General features: G+C 44.2%; 1 protein-coding gene across 2 annotated transcripts in view; it reads right to left on the bottom strand.

Moving 5' to 3' along the window:
* Nucleotides 1-650: 650 nt before the first annotated feature.
* ACSS2 (acyl-CoA synthetase short chain family member 2) overlaps nt 651-27,538 on the bottom strand; it is an 87,336-nt gene continuing 60,448 nt past the window's right edge. For both annotated transcript variants that reach the window (XM_068263749.1, XM_068263750.1), the window contains 7 exons: nt 23,643-23,699; nt 20,600-20,680; nt 18,935-19,043; nt 15,532-15,600; nt 13,091-13,267; nt 11,334-11,408; nt 651-7,314 (listed from right to left, as the gene is read on the bottom strand). In XM_068263749.1, the coding sequence (XP_068119850.1) occupies nt 7,187-7,314; nt 11,334-11,408; nt 13,091-13,267; nt 15,532-15,600; nt 18,935-19,043; nt 20,600-20,680; nt 23,643-23,699 (696 nt within the window). In that variant the 3' untranslated portion in view covers nt 651-7,186. The remainder of the gene's footprint in view (nt 7,315-11,333; nt 11,409-13,090; nt 13,268-15,531; nt 15,601-18,934; nt 19,044-20,599; nt 20,681-23,642; nt 23,700-27,538) is intronic.

Raw genomic sequence — 27,538 nt, 5'->3', positions numbered from 1 at the left:
CAGCAAGCAGTTTGCCAGGCAGCAGTGAGCAGTTACCAGGCAGCGACAAGCAGTTACCAGGCAGCAGTGAGCAGTTGTGAGAGTTTGAGAGGCATTTCACTGCCTAGAAACAGTTCGTGGAAAAGAGGCCTTAAAGAGGAACTGTAACGACAAAACGTCCCCTGGGGGTACTCACCTCGGGTGGGGAAAGCCTCCGGATCCTAATGAGGCTTCCCACGCCGTCCTCCATTCCTCAGGGGTCTCGCTGCAGCCCTCCGTGCAGCGGTGACGTCAATATTTACCCTCCCGGCTCCTGCGCAGGCGCTCTGACGGCTGTCGGCTCCGAAGTAGGCGGAAATACCCGATCGCCGTCGGGTCTGCTCTACTCCGCAGGCGCAAGTTTCCGGCGCCTGCGCAGTAGAGCGGACCCGACGGAGATCGGGTATTTCCGTCTATTTCCGTGCCGAAAGCAGCCACAGCGCCCCCGCTGGAGCCAGCAAAGGTAAATATTGAAGCTACAGTCGGCTCTGTCGCCGGCTGTTCGGAGGGCTGCAGCGAGACCCTGTGGGACGGAGGACGGCGTGGGAAGCCTCATTAGGATCCGGAGGCTTCCCCCACCCGAGGAGAGTATCCCCCAGGGGAGGTTTTTGATGTTACAGAGTCTCTTTAAGCAGCTGTACTAATTAAATGATCAGATGCAGGCTTGAGCACTCCTATTTGACAGGTTGTTCTGAACACTGTAGAATGGCTATGTTCAGTACATATATTATAGAGCTGAAGTCATGGGGCTGGATTGTGCAATGCTTAAGGGCTCTGCCTCTGACACAGGAGACCAGGGTTCGAATCTCGGCTCTGTCTGTTCAGTAAGCCAGCACCTATTCAGCAGGAGACCTTAGGCAAGTCTCCCTAACACTGCTGCTGCCTATAGAGCGCGTCCTAGAGGCTGCAGCTCTGGCGCTTTGAGTCCGCCAGGAGAAAATAAGTCTTTGTCTTTTGCTTTACTGTAATCTGTACGCAGGACAATCTAGGCATTTGGACCAACAGTAGTTTATAACTTTGCACCTACAGAAAGGGTTACTTTAAGCCATAGTCTGGCCTACATCAAACAAACACTGTTAGATGGTTACACATATACTAATGCCCTGTACATACACAAGAAAGGAGAGGACGGATATTGCTACAATGGTGTCTGTTCATGTGTTCCTGCTGACGACTGGCATATGTGACCTGACTCAATAGCCTGGATGTCATACACTATCAATGTCTTCCTGAAAAAAAACCAAAAAATAAACCCGTGCAATTTAGACGGTATTCAGGGCCGGGCAGCTGTCATTCCTAATTGTGTTTGAAGCAGAGAGAAATAAGAAAAGGGTATACATGGCAGTGACTGCAAGCCAGATAACTAGATATTAAGGTGTTGGGGGCCCTGGTGTGCCTCTTAGTCTAATAGCAATCAGTGTGTGACGGCTGGGGTGGAGGGATGGAGGGGCGCACTTTGGTGTCTCAGCCTTGGGTGCTGGAGGACCTTGTCCCGGCTCTGACGGTATTGTCTAAACTTTGAGCAGTTCCACAAATTGCAACAGACATGAGTGGAACTGACAGTTGTGCCATCCATCACATTAAACCACCAAAAGGGAGGCATGAAAATTCATAGGGGAGGGGCTTCTTCCTGACACCGGGAGACTTCCTCCTGACATCATCAAGCTTTGTATAGATGCTAAATAAAATGTCACCCATATCCTGGGTGTGCAAGTGAGTCACTGCATACCCTGAAAGATTGCAGTTCCATGCACTCCGCTAGCAGATTGCATGCCCCTCCCACTTCCTCTCTACTGCCCATATAGCCAATCCCACAACACATGAAGATTGTTCATATTCTCTACAGTGTATTTTTCCACACATGGTTTTTAAAGGGGTATTATACTCAAATTTCATCTATGGTCTAAAGCATGAAACACAGCATAAAATCAACAGCTAAAACCATCTGGCACTTTTTCAATCTACTGCAAGCTTTTTATCTCATTTAGCTATTAATTAATAAGGATTTTTGCTAACTAATTACTTAGGAGTCAATCTGATCATTTGTCCTGCAGCCTGCAATGATATCAGTGAGCTTCAGTGAGGTGTAAATATGCATTGATATGACATCAGAGCAATCTTATAGTGTTTCATAATCATTTTTTTCCCCATGTTTAATGCATTAAGGCAAAAATTTAAATTTTCAGTGTAATCCATATTAAAGAGGACCTGAAGATACGTGAAAAAATAAAAGATTCACTGGTACTTATCCGTTAGCCGGGCGCATCCTCTAGGTGGCGACAAAACTCCACCAGAGTTACATCTTTCCCTACTATCCATGTCGGCCTGGAGGGGGAATAGTAATTAGCACCACCTGCCGGATGCGCCCGGCTAATGGGTTAAGTACCGATTCACTTATCTGGGGCTTCTCCCAGCCCCCTGCAGCTGTCGCCCGCGCGATGCTGAAACGATCCTCTGCCAAGGCTCACTTTCTCTTTTGCCGGTTGCCTTGCACTGCGCTTTAGCAGCCCTGGCCGCACACGTCCTCGTCGTCTGGAGCGTCATGCGCAGGCGCAGTAGAGATTTTCTTGTAGGTGTACGAGGACACATGTGGCTCGGGCCGTGTAGCCATAAATGTGTAAGTCGGCGGTGAAGAAACGGAACGGTGGCGGGGAATGGAGGATCTTTGAATACAATAGTGAAGGACAGGTTGGCTGCAGGGGACTATGAGAAGTCCCAAGTAAGTGAAACACGTATCTTCAGGTCCACTTTTTTAGGGCCCATACACACTTAAAATCGCAAAACAATAGCGCTAAGTGCTAACATTTTGCGCGGCTGATTTTTAGGCAATTTAACGCTGCAAAATCTCTGGACAAATACGCGTTCTTGGAGCAAACCGTGATAGTGCTTCTATATACTGTAGTTTTTGGACTAATAGACTCACTTTTTCTCTCCCAAAAGTGGGGGGAAAAAAAGTCACTGTGTCTTATAGTCCAAATGCAGGGAGTTCCTGAGTTGTGATTGCCTGTCAGTACGAATGTCTAACCTGCTGCAGTGTCGGGACTCCCTGTACTGTGCCCATAAAGAGGAGGACACAGGGGGACAAACGGAGGACACAAAGGGGCATAGAGGACGACAGAGGCGGACACATAAGGGACAGAGGAGGACACATGGAGACACAGGTGGATACAGGGGTACAAGAGGTACAAGGGGGCATAATCCACAAGATGCCCTTTCATCATGGATGCACCAGGTTTAGTATATTTTTTCCCTCTGGTTTTTGTCCTCTAAACCCAGGTGGGTCTTATGGTCAGGAAAATCTTATAGTACGAAAAATACGGTATGCTAAACGTGATCACTCCTGAATCGCCAAAAAATGCTGCAGGTAACGCGTTTGATGACTGCCGCTACTTACGAATCGCCCGCGATAGGCAGCAATCGCGGCAGTGAGATCACTGCCATATACTTACTATTGCACTAGCGCTTTAAAAAGCGCTATCACTTCGGCGATTAGCGGGAATGGCACGCTAATCGCCCCAGTGTGAATGTTATTATTTAAATTCTCCAGTCAAGTACTTTTTATTTTTAAAGGTTTCATAGCTCAATCATGAAAATACCAGTGACTCTAATTCAGTGATGGCAAACCTTGGCACTCCAGCTGTGGTGGAACTACAAGTCCCATGAGGCATTACAATACTCTGACAGCTCTAAGCATAACTCGGGGAGGCAGAGGCATGATGGGATTTGTAGTTTTGTCACAGCTGGAGTGCCAAGGTTAGCCATCAATGCTCTAATTCATAGATCCCCATATCCTCAGAAACCTAAAGCCTCCTGCTCAATTCAAGTCACGTCCTGCCATGCAAGGGAGAGTGAGAAGACCGCCTCACTGTTAACCGCTCATGGCTGTAAGTTTGCAGTAGGGAGGTTGGCTTTGTACTGAATGGGAGAAGGGAGTGCATAGACAAGCAGTGGTCGCCGTGGAGATAAGCATCTATGAACAGTGGCAGCAGGAATTTTCTAATTTTTGATTTTGCAAACGTTATAACAACTTTTTTTCAAATAATAATTTCTTTCAATCGTTAAAGAGGAACTGTAGTGAAAATAATGTATTCATTGCTTATTTTTATGCTATTCTTTCATAAATTTGGTCAGTGTTTGTCCATTGTAAGATTTTTCCCCCTCCCCGATTTACATTCTGTAATTGATCACAGGTGGTGACCTCTTTAGTTCTATCAGGTGCAGCACTGCGGAATGTGTTTTTCTGAGAATTCCAAAGCCAGTAAAAATAATGCCTGGTCTCCCAGAAAGATCTGAGCGGAAATTTCCGCATTGCTTACCAGCCTAGGCATCAGTGGTTGGGTGGGGCTACATACCAATTTACAACAATATATAGCTATAAGAATGGTTTCTGATGCTGAAACCAGTAGAATTACAATAAAAGTGGGTATCCTGAGTAATTTACTGCATTACACTATAGGTCACTACAGTCCCTCTTTCAAAGTACATGATAAAAACCTTTGTCTGAACTGGGCCTTTAAGAGTCAGTCACCATGGAAGCTGGATGTGACGTGCGCCACACTTGTTCTTATCCCGTGTGGAATACTTCTGTGATTTTTGCATAGCTTTTTGAATTACAGTAACCTAATCAGCTCCTCTCTCTGTCCACTGCTGAATATCATATACAAATGCTATCCCCACTAACATTAACTATGTACAGGCAGAAATGTTCTCTGTGACATGCGGCCACCGGGCATTAGGACAACCGCACCCCAGGGATTTTGCATTGAAGTGCATAAGGACCTTCAATTCCAATATTCTATGCAAATATCAGCTGACCTGAAACCTTAGCCAATCAAGCCCAGTGACTGCTTCTTGATTGCCTGGCAGCTGGTGAGTAAACCAGCAGCCTCTGGGCTTTAGATGGCAGGTTGAAACTGAAGCTCATCTCTAAGAAATGGTTGTGCGCCACTAGGGACGGTCAATGAGATCCGAATTATTCCAAATTGATGAAGAATTATATAAACGTTTGTAGGCAAAATTATGCAGCTTGAAAATGGCCCAATTGGATTTCATCTCGGGAGGAGTTGATTGGTTCTTTTTTCAAACTGCGTCAATTTGCATTGGAAATTGGCATAAACTGCATCTCACTGACCTTCCAACCAATCACATTTTAGATTTAACAAGGAATAGGATAGGTGGTTCTGGGACTGTGAGGACTGTGGCACATGGGTTTAACGTGGCAAAGGTTTTTAGCAGCAACAAGCCTCTACCAAGTTGTAGCTTCACACAGTGACAGGGTAGATGCAGTAACAGAAGTGGCTGTGAGAGACACCACTCACTGCAATCCATGCACAGAATGAAGCACTAATGCTGGGAATACACGTTAAGTTTTTACTTTAGATAGATGGGTTCGATAGATAAATTCCAACCTGTTGGATCTGGTCGATTCTACTTTCGTTTCGATTCTCCTCATTCAAGTGAATGTAATTGATAAGAAAAGATAAGGAATCGAGAGGGGAATCGAGAGTAGAATCGATCGAAAGCGAAAACGACGGCAAAAACGAACGCAAAAACGCATCGTGTATTCCCAGCATTAGTCTCAGTTCACTTCTGATCACACCCAGAGGCAGGAGACCCATGTTCTGTCCAGCTCTTCAGTGCAATAACTGAGAGGAGATTATCTCAGGCATTCTTCGCACTGCTTCAATTGCTACAGAGGTATGCGACCCAGGTGCAACATGCGGGGCCACAGGGAGCAGTCGGTAAGGCCACATTGGGGGTCTGGTGATGCTGGGGCCCCTGGAGCGGTCGGGGTCCTGGGGCATTTGCCCCCTTCGCCTCATGGCAGCGGCGGCCCTGGGCATGACGTGAGGCAGGCCCAGAGGTGACCAGGCCAGAAACAATAGTGCAGCTAGGTGAGATATAAGGGTGGGGTATCCTGGCCAGGGCACAATAAAAAAGTTCCTTTTTGGATACAGCAAACCAAGTCAGGAGGGCAGTTTTCAGCTACAGGTAGAAGCAGTGAGTGAGGTTTACATATATGCCACATTATTAAAGCGAATGAATACTGGCCGTTCAAATGCTAGCGAATATGTGCTATCAGGCAAGCAACATTAAAGTGGATGGGCATGCAGTGCCATCTCCGTCTGAGAATCTACATCTACAGGAGTGTATGAGGAAGTAGCTCAGTTCTGCTAATAATTCCTGTTCATCAATGAATGAGGGGGGAGGGGCAGAAAGGCAGGAAACCTTTTCAAGAGGGAGGAGACTGCACAGAGAATCTAACCCTTCACGTAGCTGGTATCCTGAGTGAGGTCAATCCCCAAGGATGGATGAGGTTATTATGTAGTACTAGGCCACTATCACCTATGGTCTACATGTAGCTAATGTATAGTCTTTACTTTACGGTTTGTTTTATTTATTCGGTTTAGTACTAAAAAATAGATTTGTTAAAAATATTTTTTTTCAATCAGAAAAATATTAGATAGCCCAAATGAATGGGACATTTATTTAGACCACTTCCAGGTGGTTTGACTAAATAGAGTTGTAAACAGTGTAATCTTCTCATAGAGAACAATAAGGCCTAATTATCATTAACCAAGTCTGGGGACTTTGCTCTTGTAATGTTTAGGTCTGTTATCGTTAGATCAAAGCTGCTGCACAGAAACGAGCAACTTCGATAAAGCGACATTACCCGGCATAAATAAAATGGAGAAGCAGCAGTTTAAACAACAAAGTAGTTTTAACGACGTTTACACACACCGACATTCCAATTAATTATGTAGGTTGAATACTGCGCATGTGTAGGAAAGAAAAAAAATATACAAAATTGTTAATATTTTGTATGTTTCTGATTTAAAAAAAATTATGTTTTTTTAATTTTTTAGTGCTAAACATTAGAACTAAAACAACCATGTTAGAAAAATACTAGATGGCCATTTGATACAAGAGGCCCAGTGATCAGGTGACACTATAGAATCCACGGAGACAGCGGTGGCTGCACACGTTGGTAAATATACCCAACCCCACTACAACCTGACTTACAGAAGATACAACCGTCACAATACCCAACAAACACAGCACCACTCCTCACAATATATACACAGAATGATATGGCTGCAGTATCCGGGTTAGCAGTGAACATTTACATTCCCGCCTGGATGAACTGTGGAAGCTCCGCCCTCCTGCCCTAGAGGAGGGTCTTGCAGCGATTATCAAACAGCTGCTCTATGACGGTCGTGTCCGCCAGAGTCGAGGTGTCTCCCAGGTCACGGTCGTTTTTGGCAATTTTTCTTAATACCCGCCTCATTATTTTTCCTGAAAAGGAGATAAACAGTACAGTTACCTACAGCTTTATAGCTATAAACCGCAGGATGCAAATTTTACAAATCCCCTTCCCTCTTCAGCATTATCTATAACAATCACCAAATATGGTGCACCAAAACCTGCCTTTTATGGACAGCCTCAGTGTGAGAGTGGTATAATTGGGTGCGGGGGGTCACCTTATGATTACCACTATCCAAAGGATATATTGAGAGATCATTACCACAATAGCACCAAAGAAGAGCTAATGCAACGGCTAAATGGAGGTCCCTCCAGTACTGCGACCCAGGTTCTCTGGTTGCTCCTCAAAGTCTCAAAAAACTAAACTGGACCTCCCATCTACGATGGCCAAATGCTGAGATTTGGCCACTGTGGCCTAGTGCACTTCAAAGTCCCACAGTGGCAGCTGTAAAGAACCATGAGGTCCCACTTTTCTCTACGCTATAAAGCCAAATTGAAAAACAGAGACCCCAAGAAGAATAAAATACACTAAAATCAGTAAAATAAAACCTTTATTGCATTATACTCCACTGTACTGCGACACGTTTCGCGGTAGCACCTGCTTCATCAGGCAACTAAAGGATTCACTGGATCATGGTCTCTTTGGAAATGTGTCGCGGTTCAGTGGAGTTGAATCCAATAAAGATTTTTGTTCACACAAATCAAACAATTTGTGCCATCGATTGGGAGGCAAGTGCACCACTACCTCCCATTTCTATATTGATTTTAGTGAATTTTGTCCACCCTTGGTGGAGGGGTGTTGCTCCTAACTTCCACACCTACAGAATCTAATCTTCTACCCTGCCTTTACAGTGGTATACTCAGCGGTAGCCCACACTTCGGGAGTATTATATCACTATAGGATATTCTTTACCAATACAGGTCATTACATACTACACCATAGTGGGCTCTCAATTTCCCTGTTTGTCTTTCCATAAGTCTATGAAGCTAGGAGACAAAACAAGAAGTGGGGCTACTGCTAGTCAGTGTGGGGTTTTCAGCATCACAGCAAAAGACAGCATTTATAAAAAGTCTGCCCCCCACCTACTAGCAAAAGCTCCTCCTCCAAGTGCACAGGAGATGGCATGACTATTGGTTACAATTGCCATCATAGACTGGAGGGCGCTAGGCCATGTTGGCCAGAACTAGGTAGAAGGAGTCTAGTCTAGTTTTATCTTTGGGAAATAATAACGTAACTGATGATAGTTAATCTTTGAGCAAGCATAATTTACTGACAACACTATCTTGTTTCTCCTCTGTCAGTACATCCTATACAATAAAATGCAAGTGTCCCTGTGTCATCAACTGAATGTTGAATTAACAGCTTTTCCAACTGCCAAGCAAGCAGCTCCCTGTGTGCATATACTTCAGATAGTGGTGGGGAAGGAGCAAGCGGGACGCGTATGTGCGTGCATTGCGGGGGGTAGCGGCTGTGACTTAGCGCCCGTTTTTTAACAGGCGGCCTTTTTACTAGTAATACAATAATCATAAATACCAGAAAGTTTGAATCTAAAACAATGGAGATACCAAATTGGGGTAAAACTCTGCACAAAATAATGTGTTTGGAATATACTGTAGATAAGTTCCTGTGAATGCACCAAGACAACCTAACCTTATACCGCAACCTCCCTTCCTGTCATTTCCAAGGAAACAGGAGGGACAAAGACAGGAAAGGGAAGGACAGAATGGAGTAATGATCAGACCTGATCTATAAGTCATGTGAGTAATGCTCACACACAGGGATGCAGATATATTGTTGACGTAGACCTGATCTACAAGTCATGTGATTAATGCTCACACACAAGGATGCCGATATATTGTTGACGTAGACCTGATCTACAAGTCACGTGATTAATGCTCACACACAGGGATGCAGATATATTGTTGACGTAGACCTGATCTACAAGTCATGCGAGTAATGCTCACACACAGGGATGCAGATATAGTTGACGTAGACCTGATCTACAAGTCATGTGAGTAATGCTCACTCACAAGGATGCAGATATATTGTTGACGTAGACCTGATCTACAAGTCACGTGATTAATGCTCACACACAGGGATGCAGATATATTGTTGATGTAGACCTGATCTACAAGTCATGCGAGTAATGCTCACACACAGGGATGCAGATATAGTTGACGTAGACCTGATCTACAAGTCATGTGAGTAATGCTCACACACAGGGATGCAGATATATTGTTGACGTAGAACTGATCTACAAGTCATGTGAGTAATGCTCACACACAGGGATGCAGATATAGTTGACGTAGACCTGATCTACAAGTTATGTGAGTAATGCTCACACACAGGGATGCAGATATAGTTGACGTAGACCTGATCTACAAGTCATGTGAGTAATGCTCACACACAGGGATGCAGATATATTGTTGACGTAGACCTGATCTACAAGTCATGCGAGTAATGCTCACACACAGGGATGCAGATATAGTTGACGTAGACCTGATCTACAAGTCATGTGAGTAATGCTCACTCACAAGGATGCAGATATATTGTTGACGTAGACCTGATCTACAAGTCACGTGATTAATGCTCACACACAGGGATGCAGATATATTGTTGATGTAGACCTGATCTACAAGTCATGCGAGTAATGCTCACACACAGGGATGCAGATATAGTTGACGTAGACCTGATCTACAAGTCATGTGAGTAATGCTCACACACAGGGATGCAGATATATTGTTGACGTAGAACTGATCTACAAGTCATGTGAGTAATGCTCACACACAGGGATGCAGATATAGTTGACGTAGACCTGATCTACAAGTTATGTGAGTAATGCTCACACACAGGGATGCAGATATAGTTGACGTAGACCTGATCTACAAGTCATGTGAGTAATGCTCACACACAGGGATGCAGATATATTGTTGACGTAGACCTGATCTACAAGTCATGCGAGTAATGCTCACACACAGGGATGCAGATATAGTTGACGTAGACCTGATCTACAAGTCATGTGAGTAATGCTCACACACAGGGATGCAGATATATTGTTGACGTAGACCTGATCTACAAGTCATGCGAGTAATGCTCACACACAGGGATGCAGATATAGTTGACGTAGACCTGATCTACAAGTCATGTGAGTAATGCTCACACACAGGGATGCAGATATATTGTTGACGTAGAACTGATCTACAAGTCATGTGAGTAATGCTCACACACAGGGATGCAGATATATTGTTGACGTAGAACTGATCTACAAGTCATGTGAGTAATGCTCACACACAGGGATGCAGATATAGTTGACGTAGACCTGATCTACAAGTCATGTGAGTAATGCTCACACACAGGGATGCAGATATATTGTTGACGTAGAACTGATCTACAAGTCATGTGAGTAATGCTCACACACAGGGATGCAGATATAGTTGACGTAGACCTGATCTACAAGTCATGTGAGTAATGCTCACACACAGCGATGCAGATATATTGTTGACGTAGACCTGATCTACAAGTCATGTGAGTAATGCTCACACACAGGGATGCAGATATAGTTGACGTAGACCTGATCTACAAGTCATGTGAGTAATGCTCACACACAGCGATGCAGATATATTGTTGACGTAGACCTGATCTACAAGTCATGAGAGTAATGCTCACACACAGGGATGCAGATATATTGTTGACGTAGACCTGATCTACAAGTCATGTGAGTAATGCTCACACACAGGGATGCAGATATAGTTGACGTAGACCTGATCTACAAGTCATGTGAGTAATGCTCACACACAGCGATGCAGATATATTGTTGACGTAGACCTGATCTACAAGTCATGAGAGTAATGCTCACACACAGGAATGTAGACCTGATCTACAAGTCATGAGAGTAATGCTCACACACAGGGATGCAGATATACTGTTGATGTACAGTGTGCACAATATAGAAGGCTGCTGTGAATAATGGTCTGTAATTAACAGTTTTTCTTCAGGGGACATAATCCGTACCGATTGGCCGCTACATTACATAGAGAACATGACTGATTACCTGAGCGTGTTTTGGGCAATCCAGGAGCGTTCTGTATGTAGTCTGGAGTGGCGATTGGTCCAATCTTTTCCCTTACTGTAAGATAAAAAATATTGAAACTAAATGTCAAACGTAAATGAAATTCAGATAAACAAATACTTCTATGTTTTTAGTCCACTTTGATAAACTATAATAATTATTATTATTAAAGAAGAACTGTAGTGAAAAGAATGTAATTAATAAAATTACTTATTTTTTATTATTTTAATTTATAAATTATTTAGTCAGTGTTTACCCATTGAAAAATCTTTCCTCACCTTTAATTCACATTTTGAAATGTATCCCAGATGGCGACATCTTAAGTCCTGTCAGGTGCAGCCTTGCGGAATGTTTGTTAACTGAGAGTTCCAAAACCAGTAAAAAAATATATCTGGACTCCCAGAATGCTCTGTGAGGAGGAGATTTCCACATAGCTAAATAGCCTAGGCTAAGCATCACTGGGAGGGCTGGGTAACATACCAATATACAGCTATGTATATATTGTTTCTGATGCTGAAACCAGGGAAATTAACATAAGAGTGAGTATACCCTGAATCATTTGCTGCATTCTACTATACAGTATGTCACTACAGTGCCTATTTAACATATTTGTTACTTGTCAGTGCCTTGTACCAGAAATGGACACCAATGTCTCCAATTTGTAATTGGCAGGGGTTTGTGGGACAGGGTTTGATCAGCCTGCATTACAGGGTGTGTGTGTGTGTGGGGGGGGGGGGGGGGGGGAGGGGGGGGGAGGGGAGGCGCGGTGCTACATTACTGCCACTGGGGTCTGATCGAAGCCCCAGGTAAGTGTCTGTTTTCATCTTCAACACTCCCATTCATCTTTATGGGAAGACACGATGATCCCAGCACTGGTGTCGGTGGAGACAAACAAGCCACTTGGAGGGTGTGCTCATGTAACTCCATGAAGAGGAGGAATCTCATAGGTGAGTATGTGGGATGGTCCAAGAGGGAAGCATGAAGAATAAAGAAGTGCTATGCTTTAAAGTGGACCTGAACTCTTGCACAGGGCAGAAGGAAAACAGGGAAATCCACCCTGTATTCATTAAGAGAGTTTAGCCTGTCTAATTCCCCCCTCATATGTGACTAATCACAAGTTGTCATTTGAACTCTCAGCTGTGTCAGCTCAGGAACCTCGACAGCCTCGGCAAAGCAGGTCACTTTTAAACACAGGATGCTAACCCTATGTCTGCTTCCATGAAAGCAGGAAGTAGACACACTGCAGATTTATTGCAGCAGTTCTGTGGGCTGTAACAAAGAAATGTTTTGCCTTTAAAGGTTATTATGCTGTTGCGTAGCTTTTAGAGCAGGGAGGAAGTTCTGAGTTCAGGTCCGCTTCAACAGCAGAATCTGTGGGCGGGGCTGCTGCTTCTTAGAATTCCAGAGGGCGGGGCACAGACTGCACTTGCAGCATACAGCTACGGAGGTCTGGGCTGGCTGGCGAGGGATCTTGGCTAGGTAGTTCATTGGTAATTTATCTCATCAGCTAGTCATGGCGCTTCATCCCTGATAAATAAACAGTCTGCAAACAATTAGTAACATTTCTGTGCCAGGAGGTGTGCATTATTATTAAGTATTTATATATCGCTGACATCTTCCGCGCTTTTACAGAGTATATATAGAACATAGTTGGGCAGTAAAGATGCCATAAAGCAACGTGTCTACAGATAACTTGCTGATATGTACACAGCAGCATCTGACTGTCCTATACAAGTTACCTAGTTTCTTGAGCTGATCGGTCAGTGCGCCGGTGAACTCGTGTCCATCCCGAAGGGTGACGAAGCAGTACAGACACTCTCCTTTCACAGAGTGCGGGTGACTTACTGCCGCGGCCTCTGCCACAGAGGCGTGCTCAACCAGTGCCGACTCCACCTCTGCCGTACTCAGCAAGTGACCTGGGAAGCCACAAAGGGAGAACCTGTCACATCTAACGTGCATTGGGGGATGACAGTCACCAAAATCATTTACAGTGCAATCAGAAAGTATTCACAGCGCATCAATTTTTTCCCATTTTGTTATGTTACGGCCTTATTTCAAAATGGAATACATTTTTGCCTCAGAATTCAACACACAACACCGCATAATGACAATGTGAAAAAAGTTTATTTGCGATTTTTGCAAATGTATTTAAAAAAAAAAAAGAGAGAATGTACATAAGTATTCCCAGCCTTTGCCATGAAGCTCAAAATTGAGCTGAGGTGCATCCTGTTTCCCCTGATCATCCTTGAGATGTTTCTGCAGCTTAATTGGAGTACACCTGTTGTAAATTCAGTTGATTAGACATGATTTGAAAAGGCACAAACCTGTCTTTTAAAAGGTCCCACAATGCTAAACACAAGAGGAAGAAATGCTCACTCCCAGACAGCGCTCAGCCATTTATATAGGTCTGCAGACTGCCAGTCAGCCAATAAAAGGTGCAAATAACTCACACCTATGTCTGCAATACCAAACCAAGCAGCCAAGCAGCTTGTGCAATTCAGCCATAGACAGGAGAGAGGATTCAGTCACAAAGTTGTAGGTGACCAGCAGGGGGCACCTCATGCAGGTATTCCTCACACCCACTCCTCAATAATTTGTGTATTTTTAAACTTTTTTTTTTGCAGCTCCTAGTATGCAGATTAGTTACGGAGAGGGCTGCGAGAGGAACACCTGCATGACATGCCCGCTGCTGGTCTCATTCCAAGTTATTAGATTCTTTTGATCTAAGATTGTGTGTGTGTGTGTGGGGGGGGGAGGGGGGGGTGATGCAGTTGTAGGTATTCAGGGCCCAGATTGTGCAAGACAATTTTAAATAGGATTTTATATTTTATGGGTAGCCCTTAAATTGGCAATATCATACCTCCCAACTTTCTGAGATGAGAAAGGGGGGCACTTAAGCCACGCCCCTGCCACACCCCCGTCACACCCCTAGTCACACATACCATAAAGATTTCATAAGAAAAAATGTTGTTTAATAATTGAAACCACAGTGGTCCTTTCTATCCCGATTCCTGTTAATTTTTTAGTAGAGAAATAGGTACTTATCCGTTAGCCGGGCGCATCCTCTAGGTGGTGACAAAACTCCACCAGAGTTACATCTTTCCCTACTATCCATGTTGGCCTGGAGGGGGAATAGTAATTAGCGCCACCTGCCGGATGCGCCCGGCTAACGGATAAGTACCGAGAAATATATATAGAAAGAGGAACAAAGTCCTGAATGAGGGACAAGTGAGGAGGAAAGAGGGACAGAGGGACAGGGACTGTCCCTCCAAAAGAGGGACAGTTGGGAGCTATGCAATATGCTTAAACCTCACTTCCGCATCAGCAAAGCTGCCATGGTAGTTATTGTCTGAATCCTTTCCGAAGAAGACTGCAGCGCTATGGCCTTCCTGTGCGATTAACCCCCCCCCCCCCCCCCCTTCCTTTCTAATCAGACTTCAAAATATACTGATCTTTAGAAAACTATGGAGGATGCTATCTTCATCCCCTTCTCAAAATGCTTCATCTCTGGCTCCAATGCTGGTCCACTAGCACTAGGAAAAATGCTTTGACTGTGTGTTTCCTGATTAGTATAACTGTTGCAGATAATGTATATAGAATGCACGGTAGCCAATCAGAATACAGGCAGAAAAGTATTTAGGAGGAGAGGCCTCCATAGAGCTCCTATGACAGGTGTGCTTTGATTATTAACCCTCCTGGCGGTCTAATAAATTCCGCCAGGAGGCAGCGCAGCAGTTTTTTTTCTTTTTTTTTGTAAATCATGTAGCGAGCCCAGGGCTCTCTACATGATTGCCGCTGCTCAGCGGCATCCCCCCGCCCGCTTCAGGAAATCCCGTTCATAGAACGGGATTTCCTGGAGGGCTTCCCCCGTCGCCATCGCGACGGGGCGGGATGACGTCAGCGACGTCATTGGGAGTCCCGATCCACCCCTCAGCGCTGCCTGGCACTGATTGGCCAGGCAGCGCACGGGATCTGGGGGGGGGGCGTGGCGCGACGGATAGCGGCGATCGAGCGCGGGGCGGCGGCGATCGGTGTGCTGACGCAGCTAGCAAAATGCTAGCTGCGTGCAGCAAAAAAAAAAAAAAAATTAAGCAAATCGGCCCAGCAGGGCCTGAGAAAACCTCCTGCGCGGCTTACCCCGAACGTAGTTCGGGGTTACCGCCAGGAAGGTTAAACCTACCAGAAACGTTGAGCATGTCATCAATCCGCCCTGTAATCCAGTAGTAGCCATCCTTGTCTCTTCTGCAGCCTGGATAAATAAAACAAGAGGCATGTATACCATATATAATTATTAGAAGAGTTAATTGTATTTATATAGCACCAACATATTACACAGCGTTTTACAATAAATAAGGTTACAGACAATGATAACAGGGGTGACAGACAACACAATACCGTTAATAACCAATCAGACAAAAGATGGGAGGGTCCTGCTGAAGGCTTACAATCTAAAGGGAAGAGGTGGTGACTAGGGATGGTTAATGAGATGCTAAACATTTTGAGCTGATGCAGTATAATGCAAATTTGGTATGCACATTTAAAGTATACATCCAAGATGCAAAAAAAAAAGTAAGAAAAGATCCACTTACCTGGGGCTACCTCCAGCCCGTGGCAGCCGTCCTGTGCCCTCGCTGCAACACCGGTGGAATTACTGCGCCTGCGCAGTACCGTCCCGATGACGTCGGAGAGACCACGTAACCCGCGTGGTGGAGTGCAGACACGACCCAGAAACCCAACCTGGCAGGTCGGCTGTGCCAGCGGAGAAGACTGGGAGCCCCCGGAGCTGCGGCGAGGGCAGAGGACGGCTGCCACGGGCTGGAGGAAGCCCCCAATATTTTTTTTTTTTTTTTTTTTTACAGCTTGGATCACTCCTTTAAAGGGGTTCTGTGGCGTGTTACAAAAACCAAAAAAAGTCGCTTACATGGGGCTTCTACTGGCCCCCTGCAGCTATTAAGTCCCACGCCATCACTGAAGCCTCCACTGTTCGCCGCGCTGGTGACCTGCTAATTATTCGTCTAACTAGACAAATAGGACTGAGGCTGCGCGGCCGTGGCCACGCATGTCCTTGCTCCCGTGCGCGTCATTGGGAGCTTACTGCACAGGCGCAGTACAAGAAAGCTGCCGCTGCGCAGCCGCAGTACTATTCGTCTAGATCAGGTGTGTAAAACCGGTCCTACGAGGGCCGAGATCCTCACACATTTTTGACACAGCTCAAATGAATTGATGGGTCTGAATCAGTAAAGGAGTGGTCCATCAGGTAGAACACCTTCCTTTCTTTCTCAGTCCATCCTAAACACTGGCATGGATCTGGCCCTCCAGGCCTGGAGTTCGACACATGTGGTCTAAATAGATGAATAATTAGCAGGTCACTGGCAAACGGCGGAGGCTTCAATGACAGCGTGGGACTTAATAGCTGCAGGGGGCCGGTAGAAGCCTCAGGTAAGTGACACTTTTTGGTTTTTGTACCACCCAACAGAACCCCCTAAAGCAGCTTGGAAATGAACCAATCAAATATTGCTGGAGTAAAATGTGATTGGTCCATTTTCAAGTTGCATTAATTTGCTTACGTGATTTGCATAATCCCGCATCAACTCAAAATTATTTGCATCTCACTGACCATCCCTAATGGTGACACAAAAGGAGGGCTTTGCATCGAGAGATTCCATGATGGTGTGTCTAGCCTGGGATGGTGTTCAACAATCAAACGGAGGTTATCAAACTTCAGTGTTAACAGACAAAATAAGAATCGCATAACTCTTCAAAGGCCAGCTCACTTTTTACGGTTTTAGTGAAGTTTTCGGATATTTTTTTCACAGTCAAAAAAAGTGCACATCTTATCTATACAACAGCTTTGTAGTTAACCCCAAAAATAAAATAAGGTGAGAAATAGAATATCAAAGCTAACGCTAGGTACACACTATACAATTTTCTGGCAGATTCACCTGCCAGATCAATTATTTCCAACATGTCTGATCTGAATTTTGATCGATTTTCCGTTCGATTTCCGTTCACTTGATGGGAAAATTGATCAAAATTCAGATCGGACAAGTTGGAAATAATCGATCTGGCAGGTAAATCTGCCAGAAAACGGTATGGCGTGTACCTAGCATTAAGCAGTTTAAATGGAGTAATGGGAAAAAAAAGAAATGAAACAAACAAAAAAGGCATCAAGCTAGGGCAGTAATTATCGCCTCCTGCAGCCCCCACTGTGAGGGTGGGGGGGGGGGGGTGAGGAAATCACACAGGGGCCTGAAGAATAAATCATTTTTGGGGGAGAAAAAACAAAACATGTGCAGGTGGGCATGCACAGTCTATTAGTGCTGAAGGTGGGCATGCACAGTTTATTAGTGCTGCAGGTGGGCATGCACAGTCTATTAGTGCTGCAGGTGGGCATGCACAGTCTATTAGTGCTGCAGGTGGGCATGCACAGTCTATTAGTGCTGCAGGTGGGCATGCACAGTCTACTAGTGCTGCAGGTGGGCATGCACAGTCTACTAGTGCTGCAGGTGGGCATGCACAGTCTACTAGTGCTGCAGGTGGGCATGCACAGTCTACTAGTGCTGCAGGTGGCTGCTCTGTCAAAGAGACTTCATCCCTAGGAAATGTATGCACCTATTTGAAGGAAAGCGGATTGGCACACTTGTATGCTGAGGGGTAGGTGGAGCATAGAGAGGGGTCCTATTAAGCTTTAGCAAGGGGGCGGGGTTAGGTGGTTACTGGTTCCAGTGGTGATGATTTACTATAAGGCACTGCAGAAAATGTGCCAGCACTATATAAAAGCATAAAATAAATAAATTATATGACATACAACATTATATTAGCCAATGACACATACAGTGTAGCCTTATACACACGCTCAATCTCTGGCTCCCTTAATGATTGTTGAGCAATCGGTAGGGAAATAGTTTGGGAATGAGCACTGCGCAGACATAGTGTTCAGCTATAATGGGACAATATGTGCAGTTCAGGAGAAGGAGGAGGGACGATGGGCTGGGGATAATTGGGCGGCTCCCTGCCTCCTGGGTAAGTGCTTGTCTTTTTCACAATCCACCATGGCAGATCTCTAAATGGCATCATAGCGCAGCTGTACCCAGGGTTTATTCTCAACCAAGTTGTCTTGGCCCAAAATTTTCCAGCGTGTGTACAAAGCTTAAAGTGGACCAGAACTCTTGCACAGGACAGAAGGAAAACAGAGAAATGTACCCTGTATGTTGTTAGAAAGTTTAGCCTGTCTAATCCCCCCTCATCTGTGATGAATCGCAACTGAAATTTGATCTCTCAGCTCAGGAATCTCCTCTGCCACGGCAGAGCAGCTAATTTGTAAACATAGGATGTTAACACTTTGTCTGCTTCCATGAAAGCAGAAAGTAGACACATTGCAGATTTATTGCAGGATTTGTATCAGCTGTAACAAATACATCTTTTTCTGTAAAGGTTATTATGCTGTTGCTCATCTTTTAGAGCAGAGAGGTAGTTCTGAGTTCAGGTCCGCTTTAACAAGGCTCATGTATTTCCTGTGACAAGTTTGTAAGGTCAGAAACCAATCTGTACAGAGGGGCTACATGGAAACAGCTGTAACTCACCATCTCCCGTCACATAATATCCTGGGAATTTCTTGAAATAGGTGGCCTCAAATCTTTCGTGGTTCCCGTACACGGTTCTCATTAGTGCCGGCCACGGCTGTTTGAAGACCTTAATAAGTACAAATAAAGTCACATTATGACAGTGTTTTCATTATAAACTGACAAACCCTTTCTTTAATCCAGTTATAATTAAAATGTATTTATAAAGTGCTAACATATTACGCAGCACTGCACACTAGGTCAGTGATCTGCAAACCTGGCTCTCCAGCTGTTAAGGAACTACAAGTCCCTTTACAGCTGGAGAGCCAAGTTTGGCACTCACTGCACTAGGTATAAGCAGGCCGAGGGAGAAGCTCGGGAGGCACCAGCCTAGGGACACCATGCCGTATGGGTGCCAGGAGGTGCCTCCCAGGCACAAACTCACCTCTCCAGGTTCCCTCGCAGGCTCAGCTTCTTACCACCACCAGCAGATTGCAATGTAGGTATAATTATAGCAGACGAGTCACTGAGTCCATATGGTGGCGGAGAAGAGCACGCGGGAAGGAAGGCCATGCCAAATAGGCTTACAATCTAGTTATTCAAAATTCAGGAAACTACCTCTGTCACTAGTTATGTGGGAGTGGTCTTAGTTGTAGAGGAGGTTAGCGAGATATATATATATATATATATATATATATATATATATATATATATATATATATATATATATATATATATATATATATATATATATATATATACACACACACATACATATACACACACACACACATATACACACACACACACACATATACACACACACACACACACACACACACACACACACACAATAAATAGAAGAAAGGTGGGCTAACATCACCAATGAAAAAAATATGCTGCATTAATGATACAAAAAAAAAAAGTGTCCACACATGCACTCTGGCAAACAGGTCAATGCCGCTTTGATCTGAATCTGAGGCATAAGATCCCTCCCATGTACTGCACACAGATTTTCAGTAGAATTCACCATGAAATCTATTAAAAATCTATTGAACCACTTTGGGCTGTAGACCAACAACAGAGTTCCAACCGACCGAAATGTATTTGTCCTGTTCGATTGATATCTGCCTCAAATCGATTGAAGTTACAATCCATGCAGCTTGCGGCTCTATAGATTATTAGCAGATTCAATCGGAGTGATCAAATCTGCCAAAGAAAATCAGCAGGTTTATGGCCTGCTTAAGACATTTTAACAGTAACCATTCATGTATCCATGTAAAAAACAAAACACTGTATGCAATATGAAATGATGCTTCTGCAAATCAACCAATCACTTGTCATAAAAATGTGACCACATGGCCTGAAGCAGATAAAGTATATAGTACCAGGACTGCTTGCATTGCAACATCCTACTGTTCAGACAGCAAACAGCAGAGCACAGACTGAACACGCTGAGAACATTGCAGCCTGTGCCAATGACAGTCTGTGGTGCAGGAAGTGATTTACCTGACATTATTCAAGGAGCTTCTACATAGATCATGTGTGCTATGCCAGTGACTGCTTACACTAGACTAGGAAGACATTATGCCTGGAGGTACATTAACATTCTATGAGGCGACATATCCTCTGCATGAAACGTACACCATACAGGCAGCATCAGCTGATGAAACGACAATAACTTACCAGGTATCCCTCGGCCTCTCCTTCAAGCTCTTCTCCAGCCTCATCCAAGATGGCGGGAACAACTCCGAAAAATGGAAAGGTCTTCAAGACAATAAGAGAAATTTAAATACATAAAATCTATAAAATACTTTGTATTCCATCCTAACTTTAATGCCATTCATAGATTCATTCCTGTTACCCAGGGCCGGATTTACCATAAGGCACTGTAGGCACATGCCTACAGGCGCATGATGATGGAAAGGCGGCTGAATTCCCTTCGCAAGTGCCTCGCTCCCACCTTATCTATGCAAAGTCCCGAGCAAAGTGCAAATGAGGTTACTCACCCAGGTCACAGCATTCCACTGACCAAATCGCTCTTCAGTCAATGGCAACTCTAGCTACCTATGACAGACAAGGGAACTAAGGGAGAGATGACAGCTGGGCCAGCCGGCACATTTGCAGTGCGGTTCGGTGGGAGTTTGTGGGTGAAGTCTAGGGTGCCAGGACATCTGTGCCTATAGGCTCCTGTGATGTAAATCTGGGCTTGCTGTTACCATCAGCACGGCAACAAGCAAAACAGGGATGGCGTCTTAGGTTGGTCCTATAAAGGTCCCTGGGGGTAATGAGCAAATGCACTGGACGCAGATACAGCACGTTTCCCTACCTCCCATAAAAGCCCTAGCTTCAATTTTGAGCATGCTCGAAATATAAGCCCTACCCCAAAAATCAGCCCTAGTAGCAGTTACTGTACAGAGGAGGAAGAGGCCAGAAAGCGAGGATACAGCGGTGCAGTCCTGTCATCCCAGCACCTGTCATCCTCAACCCTTGTTTACTTTGAGGCATCCTGCGCTTAGGAAGCTCCTGGGCTGGGATGCACAGCAGCACACAGCACAGCATCACCAGGTGGCGCTGTCCTCTCTTTAGTGCATCAGCTGTGCTGCATCAGCTGTGCTGCAGAGCACTTCGTACAGCTCTGATGCGTGTCAGCAAAGGGCGCCCTATGGAAGATGGCAAAGCACAGCAGACAACTGTAAGGAAAAGACGGTGCTGCCTGGTGACACTGTGCTGCACACTGCTGTGGAAGACTGGAACTACAGTAAGAGGTGAGTCCCGCGGACCGGATCAAAATGGCCGCGGACCGACATTGGGCGCTAAGGACCTCTGCTGTAGAACTCCGAACATCAGTAAGTCTCTACAGAGCACCAAATCTCAGTAAATCTCTGTAGAGCACCAAATCTCAGTAAATCTCTGTAGAGCACCAAATCTCAGTAAATCTCTGCAGAGCACCAAATCTCAGTAAATCTCTGCAGAGCACCAAATCTCAGTAAATCTCTACAGAGCACCAAATCTCAGTAAACCTCTGTAGAGTACCAAACCTCAGTGAATCCCTGCAGAGTACCAAATCTCAGTAAACCTCTGTAGAGTACCAAACCTCAGTGAATCCCTGCAGAGTACCAAATCTCAGCTTTTGTTAGCACAATTAGGACAGGAGCCCACTACAGATTGCCAACTGCTGTAGCAAACACTCAGCGTTTTTGCAAGTGTTTGCTACAGCGATTTCCAAATCGATTTGTATGGCGATTGGAAGTAATGTACAATCTGCTTCCGGCACTTGTACAGCGATTCTGATTTGGCTTTTTTTTCTTTTGTATCCTGTGTTAATAAGTTTAAACTACTTGCCGGGTCTCCTGAGATCATTTCCCACTGGCTTTCGGCACATAGCTCCGCCTCTTAGCACAAGAGGTCATAGGCGCTTCTCTATCTCTAAATAGAGAAGCAGTGATGACGCCTTGTGCTAGGGGGCGGGGCCATGCACCAGAAGGCAGCAGAAATGGACCTTGGGAGACCTGGCAAGTATTTGAAACTTTATTTACACATGAAAATCGTCCACAACATCGCTGAAAAAACTATTTTGAGGAACGATTCCTGAGCGATTTTGCAGCCCTCCTATCTTTTGCATTGGAGAGCAATTGTTCCAAAAATGCTGGAGGACCAACGATTGCGATTTGGCCAAATGGCAATCCCTCCTGTGAGTAACCCTCCATTCACCTTCTTCAGTGTAACGCTTTTTGGTATTGCTGGTGATGGCCATCCCAAAGCACAGCTGAAACCCCCCTAGTGGGTCCAGGGCCTTTGGTAGTGCAGGTTCATGAGAAACAAGACCTTCATGCCTTCTGTATGAATCTGTATTCCTATATTCTAGCTTCATTAGTGCCCCTACATAAATCATTTCTCCCCAAAAAATCCTAACTCCAGCAGATATGGATGATCTGGCATGCTAGTTTTAGCTAAGTACCCACCGGCAGATCACGGCCAGATGGATCAGAGATCTCTGCCAACGAACGATCGTTTCCCGATCCATCTGGCTGAATCTGCAAGCGTTGTTTGCTGCATCAGAAACGAACAATCGTGTAAACAATCATTTACATGATTGTGGAAAAACACGGACATCGCGACCGTTCAAAAATGAACGATCGTCGCAGGTGGCGTGCGCCGTGAAACAACATTTAACAATCTTTCAGTAAAGGAAGTTGCGGGATATCGTGAAAAAAATTGTTAGTTGCGCAAAATCGCTTGGAAAAATTGCTTAGTGGGTATGGGCCTTAAGACTCCGGTACACCAAACATGCAAAATAAAAGCCTCCTGTGTAAAGCAGGACTACACAGCCAAGGCGTAGCTAAGGAGCTATGGGCCCCAGAGCAAGTTTTACCATGTTCCTGCAAAGCATTCTATACATAGCAATTGATACGGCGCACCGCAATCTGCCAAGGACAACCACAGTGTCAGAGGTGCAAGAAGGGAATGGGGAACAGTTTGTTAATGATTACCACTATTCAAAGCATCTATAGCAGTGATTATTACCAGCACAGGACCAATAGAGAGCTAATACTGCCTAAGGCCTCTGGCCCAAGGGCCCCGGTGCAGCCACAACCTCTGCATCACCTGTTGCTAAGCCACTGGATATATATAACTCTTCACACTGCCCAATCAGAACTATGTTACAAAATGTAAAGGGAACAATAAAGCATAGCACTTTGTAATGGTATAAAGACTGTGAACTTACAGCTGAGCCCGGCTTGGTGGCTGTGGCCCCTGGAAGTGGCGTTAGTACATGACCCCCCTGATGACAAAAGACAAAACGGTTATATTTTTAATTACTTTACAAATGACATTATCTAATCCTGTCTATTTTTGCCGATCAACTCCCCACTTCAGCAATCTACCCATCAAAGACACTGAAGCGAAAAACAAAAATATGATATAATGATTTGCATGTGTAGTATAGCTAAGAAATAACACATTAGGAGCAGAGACATAAGTCTAACATTGTTTCCAGTACAGAAAGAGTCAAGAAACTCCAGTTATCTATGGAAAAGAGCCATTGTGCTCCACGGCTTTCAAAGTCGCAGAGAGCTCTGTCTTCCGAAGCTTGTTATCTCAACTGTCAGTCACTGTATTTTCTTTTTCTCTCCAGAGGAAAGTTCAAAAGTTCACTGGCCTGCTCTGTAAAATCATTTAGAATGCGGAGTAGTGTGTAAACTGCAAATATTAGAGAATGATGCAATGTTATAAAAAGAAAACCTATACAACTGAAAATAAAAATATGAGAATATTTTTTTTTGCTACTAATGTTCTAGTAATTATCCGTACTACACAGTCAATTCATTATATCATATTTTTTTTTGCGTCAGTGTCTCTTTAAAAAGGGGAACTACAACAACACATAGTAGAAAAGAGTAAATTATTCAGGCTACCCACTATTATGTAAAAGGACAATTGAAGTGAGAGGAATATGGAGGCTGCCATATTTATTTCCTATTAAACAATACCAGTTGTCTGGCAGTCCTGCTGATCCTCTGCCTAAATAGCCATAGCCCCTGAACAAGCATGCAGCAGATCAGGTGTTTCTGACATGATTGTCAGATCTGACAAGATTAGCTGCATGCTGGTTTCTGGTTTGATTCAGACATTATTTCAGCTAAATAGACCAGCAGGGCTGCCAGGCAACTAGTATTGTTCAAAAGGAAATAAATATGGCAGCCTCCATACACCCTGGCATCAGCATCAGAAACCCTTCCTATAGCTATATATTGTTGTACCCTGGTATGTGACCCCGCCCTCCCACTGAGGCTTAGCCTAGGCTGTTCATTATGTGGAATTCCGCAGAGATCATCTCCTAGTTCTAAAGATGTCGCCACCAGTGATACATTTCAGAAGGTAAATCAGGGAGAGGAAAGATTGTGTAAACACTGACTAAATAATTTATAATTGAATATTGTAAGAAAACATTGTATTCATTATGTTATTTTGCCAACAGTTCCTCTTTAAAGGGATGAGACGGGATAATTGGGTGTATCTATACTCACCAGGGCTTCCTCCGGCCCCATGAGGTGCGAGGGCTCCCTCACCGTCCTCTCTGGCTGCTCCGTTCATTTGCGATCCTTTCTGGTAATCTGGCCACTCGTGCACCCCGCTGCCGCTCTCTTGTGCCCGGGAGCATTCTGTGCTGGTTGGGTATGTGCAGCAGAGCACGACTACCAGGAGGGATATCAAGTGATCGGAGCGGCCAGAGAGGACAGCGAGGGAGCCCATAGATGTCATGGTGCTGGAGGAAGCCCCAGGTAAGTATAAATGCATCCAATTATCCCGTCTCTTGTACACTATTACCACTCCAGACCTTGTTTCCCCCTTATGGACCAGAGCAGTTTTTACATTTTAGATATGACCCTATGTAACCAGCATTAACTTTATCCCTACTTATGACACCTATCCGTATTTTTCGGACGTTAAAACGCTCCTGACCATAAGACACACCTAAGTTTTAGAGGATAAAAACCAGGGGAAAGAAAAATATGCTAAACCTGGTGCATCCATAGTGAAAGGGCATCTTGTGGATTATGCCTCCTTAGTACCTCTTGTGTTTTCGTGTCCTCCTCTATCCCCCTTGTGTCTGTCTCTGTCCTCCTCTATGCCCCTTTTTGTCTTCCTTGTGTCCTCCTTTATGCCCCTTTGTGTCCCCCTGTGTCCTCTGTTTTTCCAGTGTCCTCCTCTGCATGGGCACAGTACAGGGAGTCACAAAAAACACTGCGCTGATATAATTAATACAGGGTGATGTATACAATCGGTGGTGCGCTGCTATAATCTCCACAGTTCAATATATTCACAAGTTAGCTGCGCTCATATCAGTCCCAACAGACTTTTTCTCATATACAGCTGCTATCCCAGGTAGGCCTACAGATCAGCCAGTGTGGGGACAGACGTGGCAAGCGGTGGGAGGCACAAACAGCGCAGCAAGCCGACCCGGCGGCCAACGTTTGGGGTGGAGCCCACAAAAACTCTATGCGAATACCACAGCTTGGCTTGTAAGTGTGCAATCATTTTATAGATTAAAAGTTTTTTACAATTTTACGCTATGGGAGCTCTGGTATGTCTTTTATTGAGGTGTTGAGGACCAACAGACTACAGCCTGAATCTTAGGAGGAGGATTTCCATTGAGTGGCAGGGGGTGGCCAGATGACCCCATAAGCACTGGAGACCCACTTGATTGAGGGTCAATACATAGCGGTGAGTGGCCACTGCGTGGGGTGTGGTGGTGGTTCCTCACTGAAGCGGGCACTAGAACCCTCCTGCTTAGGAGTGGAGAACAACCTGGGATAGCAGCTGTATATGAGAAAAAGTCTGTTGGGACTGATATGAGCGCAGCTAACTTGTGAATATATTGAACAGTACAGGGAGTCCCCGACATTGCGGCGGGTTGGAGGTTCATATTGGGAGGCGTTCACCAGTCAGGAACTCCCTGCATTTGGACTGTAAGACGCAGTGACTTTTTTTCTCCTCTTTTGGGGGAGAAAAAGTGAGTCTTCTAGTCCAAAAAATACAGTAAATGAAATATATATTTTTTTTTTCCCAAGACAAACTAAGCTATCATTGTATGGCATTTTTTCCCTCAAACAATTCTGTTTTCTATGCATTTTAATGCGAAAAAAAGAGGAAAACAACACAATTATTTCTCAGTTAAAAATAAAAAAGAACTACTGTAAATAAAAAAATACAAATTTTGTTCGGCAATTTCTACCATTTAGCACAAAACTTAGATTATGTTCCTGTCACAATTTATGATGAAGATATTTGATTCTGAAATAATGCTATAGTGTGTATTTTTCACTATGAACTGAGAAAATAAAAGTATTTTTAACCGGTTCAGCACCGCAGTGCCGAAAATCTCATGCATCCGAGCAACGTTCACCTCCCATTCATTTGCCTATAACTTTATTGCTACTTATCACAATGAATTGATCTATATCTTGTTTTTTCCGCCACTAATTAGGCTTTCTTTGGGTAGTACATTTTGCTAAGAATTATTTTTTCCTAAATCCATTTTAACAGGAAAATTAAGAAAGAAATGAAAAAAAAATCATTATTTCTCAGTTTTTGGCCATTAAAGTTTGAAATTAATATACGCTACCGTAATTAAAACTCATGTATTTTATTTGCCCATCTGTCCCGGTTATTACACCATTTAAACGATGTCCCTATCACAATATATGGTGCCGATATTTCATTTAGAAATAAAGGTGCATTTTTTCAATTTGCGTCCATCACTATTTATAAGCTTATAATTTTAAATAATTTAATAACATACTCTCTTGACATGCATATTTAAAAAGTTCAGACCCTTGGGTAACTATTTGTTGTTTTTGGTTTTTTTTTTATTGTATTTTTTTAATTTAGTTTTTTAATAAAATATGTATGTGGGTAATTTTTGGTGTGGGAGGGAAACTCCTAATTTTAAATGTAAAATAATAGAATTGTTTTATTAAAAATGTATGTAGGTGCAGTTTACTCTTTGGCCACAGTAAAAAAAAGTCCTGGATGCGAACGATCTCGCATCCAGGAACTAAAGTACACGGAGAAGTTTCCTGGGGGGCAGAAATACCGCGCTCTCTCACTAGAAAGCGT

Source organism: Hyperolius riggenbachi, chromosome 12 (assembly GCF_040937935.1).
Source record: "Hyperolius riggenbachi isolate aHypRig1 chromosome 12, aHypRig1.pri, whole genome shotgun sequence".
In the NCBI taxonomy this organism is placed as follows: Eukaryota; Metazoa; Chordata; class Amphibia; order Anura; family Hyperoliidae; genus Hyperolius; species Hyperolius riggenbachi.
This window is presented reverse-complemented; position numbering and strand designations above follow the sequence as displayed.